A 7,993-nucleotide genomic window follows, 5' to 3' on the forward strand; every position below is an offset into this window, starting at 1 on the left:
ACTTTTTGCACTTGTGCTAATGTTGCAAAACCACTTTCCGCACTTGTGCTGTTATTGAAAACCACTTTTCACACATGTGCTGGCGTTGAAAACCAATTTTCACACATGTGCTGGTATTGCAAAACCACTTTCCGCACTTGTGGTGGCGTTGTAAACCACTTTTCGCACTTCTGCTAGTAGTGTAATAATGTTGCTTCTGGGACACCTCCGTTTAACATGGGAAATCCCTATCTAATGTCATTTACCCCCTTGTCTTTTTCAAAAATCATAAACACCTCTATTTCTCCCACCCTCATCTTTATGAACCTTTTGTCTGTAGTACCTATCCTTAATGTTGTTCATTAGACCACTCAAACACTACAAATATTTGTTTTCTCTTATAGACCTATCATCCTTCTTCTACATATCATCTGGCAGATTAATCTTTGACCCACTCAAACATTGACCCATTCACTTCCATATTAATTCTTTCCCTCCCTCATTGCCCCTAAACACCTATATTTCTCTCACCCTGTTCTTTACGAACCTTCTAACCTTTTGACATGTTATCCTTATTCATTAGACCACTTAAACACCTGTGATCCTTCTGACCTCATGGACCTTTTAACCTTTTACTCTTAATATCATCTGGTGAATATGGCCCACTCAAACAACGACCCTACAAATATTTGTTTATGCGTGGGAAATAATTTAATTCTCCTCCAACTTCCATCACCATACTCAAACCTTTTTTTATTAATTCTTCGCTTTTGAGAAATGACGTTGTTTCAATGACTTGGATAACTTCCCAGAAAGATTTCATTGTCTTATTTCCTGTTATTCACACACGCTCAGGGCTTCCCCGAAATGACTGCATGTCGTCATTTCAAGAAAATACATTTTGTTCATTATAAAAGAACGTGTTCAATTCAATTTTGATCATTGGGGATCGACATGTCTTACTACTCCATCCTTTACTCTGATAAAGAAGAAGAATACTCACCAAGGTAAGTTTCATTTAAAATTAAAGTGTTTAAAGCTTTGTATGGGATTAATTATACAACAAATGACTTAATATTCCTTTATCTTTACAGCAATGCGAATATCCTGGCAGAACTTCAAACTGGTTGGAATGAAAATACTGCAGAATCTCAAGAGTTGCAAAACGAAATGAACTTGAACAACCTGCCTGTTTCACCATTCTTGGAAGATTCATATGCAAGGTAAGATACTAAATATTAATACATTTGTGTTAAACGACGCTGCCTTAGTGTGTGTGTGTGTGTGTGTGTTCGTGTGTGTATGTGTTTGTGTGTGTTCGTGTGTGTATGTGTGTGTATGTATCTGTGAATGTGTGTGTGTATGTGTATGTGTGTGTTCTTGTGTGTATGTATCTATGAATGTGTGTGTGTGTGTGTGTGTGTGTGTGTGTGTGTGTATGTGTGTGTGTGTATGTATCTATGAATGTGTGTGTGTGTGTGTGTGTGTGTGTGTGTGTGTGTATGTGTGTGTGTGTATGTATCTGTGAATGTGTGTATGTGTTTGTGTGTGCGTTCGTGTGTGTATGTGTGTGTGTATGTATCTGTGAATGTGTGTGTGTATGTGTATGTGTGAATGTGTATGTGTGTGTATGTGTGTGTATGTGTGTGTGCGTGTGTGTGATGTTTTGTCAAGCTTACTTCAACATAGTAATTTCTCCTTATTTTGTTTGCAGCCTTGAAGACCAAAGCTTGGAGTGGGACGATTTTGATTTTCCAAAGAGTGGTTATTTCCCGTCAACATGTGGTACCCTAAATTTTCAACTCGACCACTTGAACACAAAGCTCGATTTTTTAGAGGTATGTATCCCAATATCCTCATATCCTTGTGTGTGTGTGTGTGTGTATGTGTGTGTGTGTGTGTGTATGTGTGTATGTGTGTATGTGTGTGTGTGTGTGTAATATTTTCTCTCCCCTCTTGTCCTCTTGCCTTTGACAGAAAGAGATTCCAAACCTGAAGATATCTGCTGCTGTTGAAACTACCTTTGTCTTATGTTGGGAAGAGATTGATGATTTGTGCTGGGAAGAAGTTGAATGTATAATACCTCAAGGAAAATGTTTTTGTAATATGAAGCTTTTGTTTAAAATATTATTTATATATATATGCTTTGTCCAGAATTATTTAATTATTAATTACAAAAAGAGAATAAAGGAGGGAACGGGGAGGTGCACCCCTGCCAAAGACCCTTCACCCCCCTCATCCCACCCCTCCCCTCCCCTTGTGTGTGTGGGGAAGGTGGGGGTGGGATGAGGGGGGTGAAGGGTCAAGGGTGGGGGTGCACGGAGGGTGGGGGATGATGGGTGTGGTCTGTGTGGGCGGGGTCTGTGTGGGCGGGGTCTGTGTGGGCGGGGTCTGTGTGGGCGTGGTCTGTGTGGGTGTGGCTTATGATTTTAATTTATTTAAATTTTTTTTTATTACCACTAATTAAATTAGCTAATCTGGGTGGGGTGAATAGAAATGTTGTTTAATGAATTATTAGCTTTGTTTTTTGTAATTCTTGCGAGTAAAATGAACCCAAGATTTCCTCTCCATTTAAATCATATAATTTGTAGGTCCAAGGGACTGTATCCATTACATCAATGATTTTAAATAATTCACGAGTCCATTTTTGTGTATAACCTTTCTCAAAATGGCTTTTCCATTTGTATATCCTTACCATATCACCAACTTTGAACTTGGGCTTTCTCAAATTAATCTCCTTTTCATATTCTAATTTTGTAAATGTTTCTGATGGTTTTGATTTTGTTGATGAATGAACTGTATTGTTGTAATCATCTACAATATCCTGAATTAAATACACCCATTTTTGAGAACCGAGTTCTGTGAATTTTTTATATAATTTCTCTTTCAAAGTACGATTAAAACGCTCAATAACAACTGCCTTTCCTTCATTAAAGGTGCTGTATAATTTAATACCCTTCCCCTTAAGAAATTTCATGAATATTTTGTTATAGAACTCTGTTCCCTCATCAGTCCATAACTTCTTTGGTTTCCTTTTATCCCGATCAAATATTAGCTTAAAGGCTAACATTAAAGTATCACCCCTTTTATTTTTTAAAGGGACAACCCAGGCAAATCTACTCCTCAAATCAATAACGGTTAAAGCATACCTGTATCCCCTGTCATTATTCAATTCAATTAAATCAGCGGACCATATGTGGTCAGTGTATTTAGAATAAACCTTCCTTCTTTTAAACTTTGTGATTATAGGTTTGTGTAATTCTTCAGCCAAAAGCTCCTCAGTCTTGATGGCATCATTAGAGCCTAATAGTTTTTTGAGGAATAACCAAGACCAAGTTTCAATTTAGCATTTATCAAATTTCTCACAATAAACCTATCAACTTTCTCTCTCAACGTTGGATTTTGTATCAAAGACAAATTATACAACATTTCGCTGTCGGCTTTATGTTTTTCAGTCAACGTAGTGGTTTTCCCATAAGCAATATCATGCTTCATACACACTTCGTCAACCCTATTTGTAGGTTTAGACCAAGGTTTAGGATTGTCAGCCTCATCTAATCTTTTATCCAAGTTTGTTCCTGGACCACAGAAAGAATACCCTGGAAGGTGTAATTCCCCTGGAATTCCAGTTGTTGTAAATTTACTTCCTGACAGAAACTTTTGTATGTCTCCTCCTCTTTTAGGAGAGATGAATTGGCACTTTTTAGAGCCACATACTTGACATATTCCTTTTTGATAAACTCTATTATTTTTAGCTTTAACATAAGAGATATTTTTAGATTTAGTTTTCTTTTTACATTTGAGACAATAACTCATATTTATTTATCAGAAAAATTCCGACAGAGTATCAAAACCTTTTTGGTTTTCAACATATACATTTCAATCTTTATTTTTAAAACATAAAGAATCCTAAGGAATGCCTTCACTCTCTCCTCCATTTATTTACAAATAAAAACTAACTAAAGTCAATGACACCAACATCATCAATCACATAATCTTTTCCTTCTTCTTCTTCTTCTTCTTCACCACTTTCTCGTTTAAATCTCTGAAATTGAAGACATTGACGTTCTTATTTTTGAAACCATTATCTTCATAAGAGTTGATAATTCTTTAATTTCCTCTTCGGTGCGTTGAGATTGATTTATTTGCTTTAATACACTCAATCTTTTATGAATCTCAGTGATTTCCATCTCTCTTTGCTCCCTCTCCTCCTCCTCCATTTTCTCCCTCTCCTCCTTCTCCTTTTTCTCCCTTTTCTCCCTTTCCTCCTTCTCCCTTTTCTCCCTTTCCTCCTTCTCCTTTTTCTCCCTCTCCTCCTTCTCCTCCTTTTTCTCCCTCTCCTCCTTCTCCTCCCTCTCCCTTTCCTCCTTCTCCTTTTTCTCTCTTTCCTCCTTCTCTTCTTCAACTCCTTCCTCATCCCTTGCTACCCTTGAGTTTGAACCCCAAAGAATATTATACATATACTCATCTGGATTTTGAGATATTCTTGTATCTATAATTATTTTTCTCATAATAGGATACCAATAAGATTTGTTGACGATTTCTAAAAGAGTTTTATATTTCATAACTTTGAGAAGTTCATTTTTATTTAATATTTTAAACAAGTCTCTATTTGTGGGTTTAACAATATCAGTATAAGGCCAGTTTTTTATGACAAAATTCCCATGTATATGCTCCAAATCATAAGGTATGTAATACCGAGCACCCTTTTCTTGTAGGTATCCTTGAATACAAAAATTATAATTCTCTTGTAGTCTTCTTCCTGCCATTTATGTATCAGAAATATATGTGAGATTAATATTATGACAGGTAATACCACCCCATCTTCCCACTACCAAATCGGTTTGTATTCCTCGGCTTTCTATCCTTATCTCATTACCTTCCTTCTTTGTCATGCGAACCATCGCTATACTATCATATATTTTTATTTTCTTAAAATCACGTATTTGTTGTTTACTAATTGTACTTCCACATAAATCCTTATCTTCACCAAGTGGATAATATTCTTCTTTACGAGACTGATTTAAATCATGTAGGTCTTCTATGTTTATTGAAAAAGACCAATTATACCCTAAATCAGGCATATCATACCCCCATTTATTAATTCGCATATTAACTAAATGTCCTTCTTTATAAAATTTAATTGTAAGCAGGTAGTTAAATTCAATGAGGAAAGGTGTATGGTCAGTATAACCAGGTGTTGTGGTTGTAAATTTTACTTGTTTCACAAAACGTGCTGTTTTCTTTAAAGATATATATTGTGATAAATCACTGAATCTAATCAAGTCATTCGCATCTGTAGGGTTTGGATAATTGATTAATTTATAAGTATTCTTCATATTAATATTTTTACTTACACTATATTTTTGTCGTTCAGCCTGTGCCTTTGTATAATAATTTGATAAATCAATATCCTGAGAGGATTTTCCAAAGATAGAACCATCTTTTCCAACATAGGTCATTTATATTAGATAAAAAATGATATCATAAAAATTTTCATTATTGTTGAGTTGAAATAATACATATAAACATAATTGGCCACAACATTTAGAATTAATTTCTTGAACTTGGAATGTTTGATAAACACCATTCTGTAAGAATTGTATTACTTCAACAGGTGGTGGCATACCATAACTATCAAAATAATATTTATCCTGACTATTATGAATACAAACCCAATGAGAACCATTCTGTGTGTCTAAATTCATAATAATATTCTTTGTATTCTTATTTATATGTGTTAATTCATCTCTCATACAAATAACCACATTATCAATTTTTAGTGTTTTACAATACTTAGCTAGTTCTATATTTGACGTTGTATTCTTTCCAAATTGTTTAAACCATTTATCCATTTATTTATGAGAAAGATACAATCCATTACCCCGTTTAGTTAGTTTAACACCCGCTTGAGCGATAGAGGAAAGCATATCTCCAACCAACAATCTAGCTTTATCAGGTAGACTTTCAAGTTTTTGAGCAAAATCTACAATTACACCACTTCCACTAATTTGTTTCTCCAACTCCTTGTTATGTCTTTCCAATTCTTTTTGAGCTTTTAGTTGTGCCTTCCTTTCGTTAGCAGTTTTTACCGCTGCTGAAATACCACCAGTCAATGCTCCCGCCGCACTTAAACCAGCAAATAAAGGAATTAGAAACGGGAGAAATCCTCCTCTTGACTCGTCTATTGAATATTTCTTTAACATAGGTTTCGTCATTTTAATTTTAAGTGATCCAACATCATTTAGTGTTTTTACTTGTGTGTGTGTGAGTAAAACATCAATTCTTACAGCTCCTTTTCTTTGAATTGTATTAACATTAATAATACAAGGCTTTTGATTTTGAATACAAGATGTTAATTTATTAAGATTGATTTGATTAACATATACCCCAACCATTTATTTATGAGAAAAAACCTATGTGATATTAATCATAACACCATTATCTGTATTAATCTGTAATTCTGTTTCCTCCAAAAGCAAACAATATGCATTAACCTCTTCACTCTCCCCTCTTTCAATGTATAGAGAAGTATCCACTCGATTAGACTTTATAGTTTCCTTTTGAGAACTCAGGTCAATTGCGTAGATTGTATAAAGTTTTTGAAACGCAACCATATCCAAAATAGGATCATTATTACCATTACTTTCACACACCTTTTGGTAGGACTTGTAGGCTTCCGCATAATCATTTTTTTCCCAATCAATTTCCAATCTATCTCGCGGATAAAATGTGCCATCAAGAGAAACCCGAAGTTGTTTCACCTTAGCATTATCACTCAGCGCATTATTCTTATTAGTACCGTCCTCTCCATCTGGTTTTTTAAAAATGAGCCAGAGGTATCGTGGCTTTCCTTGAAGAACACCCAAATTCCAAGTGTAGGTAGTGTGTTCCAGTTTAACGTGTTGACATCTTCTTTTAAGGTATGATACATTTAGCGGTTTCTTTGAGTTAAGTCTTCTATTTAACATCTCTTCCGTTTTAAGATTAGGAGTATATTCACTGATATACCAACACAAATCATTAATAACAAATTTATTGTTGTCTCCAAAAGCATTTTCATCCCCAAAAAGCAATCTATTTACATTATCATTCCTTTGTAGTTGAAATCTAATTTTAAGCCCATACAAAACTTTATCATAATCACAAAATCCAAATATACCTTTCAGAGGTACTGCTACGGTAAAACTATTCTCAGCTTTTGCGTCATCATTATACATTGACTTCCTTTGACTATAACCAGGGTCTGCGTTTGTACCCGTTGACATATCAGGAATAAAACCCTCAACAGCTCCCTTACCCATTCTATCACTAAACGAATATAGTGTAAATTTCATCATTTCAGATGTAGCAGAGACATAATCAACCGCTTCAACCTCTTGTGTTCCAATATACAGGCGGACACTGTCAAACATTTTCCAGAAGAAATCATTTACGAGTGTAGCATTAGTATTATTCGCAGCCTTAGTGAATTTAAATTTACACAGCAAGAAACTATCAGCTATATTCAAGTAAGTTTGTTGATTATTTATTTCAAAACTTTTTGTTCCGTTTGAATTCCAGTCTGTTCCTGTTATAGCATTTACCTTAAAATAGTCTTCCTTTTTAGTGGAGTTTGAAATGATAATCGTATCATCCAAATCATAGATACTATCAATCGCTTCCATACTTGTATTTATATAGCATTAAAATTGTTGAAACCCTGACCCAAGTATTTTAATGATTTTTTGTCGTTCTTGTGAAGATAGTTGAGTTTTACCTTTTTTTATTTCTTTGATTGCTTGTAATTTATGAGACTCCTTTTGAGCATCTTTTATACTCTTTATAGCACCCGCAACGGAGCCCACGGCAGAAGCAGTTGAACCAATTAGGTCTTTATGTTTAAGGATGGTTGAACCAATACCCATTAGAGTATCAATTATCCCATCTCCTTTATTTCGAAATTGATGACCTACACCTCGTTGTCTCTTAGGTTTATAGTATCCTCTACCCACATACCTTGTATAGTCTGGTG

General features: G+C 34.8%; 1 protein-coding gene across 1 annotated transcript; it reads left to right on the plus strand.

Moving 5' to 3' along the window:
• Positions 1 to 590: 590 nt before the first annotated feature.
• Positions 591 to 2,268, plus strand: LOC137419548 (uncharacterized). Its single transcript, XM_078772690.1, has 4 exons — positions 591 to 986; positions 1,074 to 1,202; positions 1,694 to 1,817; positions 1,957 to 2,268. The coding sequence occupies exons 1-4, from the start codon at positions 934 to 936 to the stop codon at positions 2,266 to 2,268; spliced, it is 618 nt and encodes a 205-aa protein (XP_078628816.1). The 5' UTR covers positions 591 to 933.
• The last annotated feature ends 5,725 nt before the right edge of the window (positions 2,269 to 7,993 follow it).

Source organism: Myxine glutinosa, chromosome 1 (genome assembly GCF_964187855.1).
Source record: "Myxine glutinosa chromosome 1, kmMyxGlut1.1, whole genome shotgun sequence".
Lineage (NCBI taxonomy): Eukaryota > Metazoa > Chordata > Myxini > Myxiniformes > Myxinidae > Myxine > Myxine glutinosa.

Bases quoted from the DNA above. Each gene is read 5' to 3' on its own strand.
- LOC137419548 (XM_078772690.1), top strand. From the start codon at position 934: ATGTCTTACTACTCCATCCTTTACTCTGATAAAGAAGAAGAATACTCA. The intron at 987-1,073 runs GTAAGTTTCATT...TTATCTTTACAG, and splicing joins GAAGAAGAATACTCACCAAG to CAATGCGAATATCCTGGCAG. The intron at 1,818-1,956 runs GTATGTATCCCA...TGCCTTTGACAG, and splicing joins CAAAGCTCGATTTTTTAGAG to AAAGAGATTCCAAACCTGAA.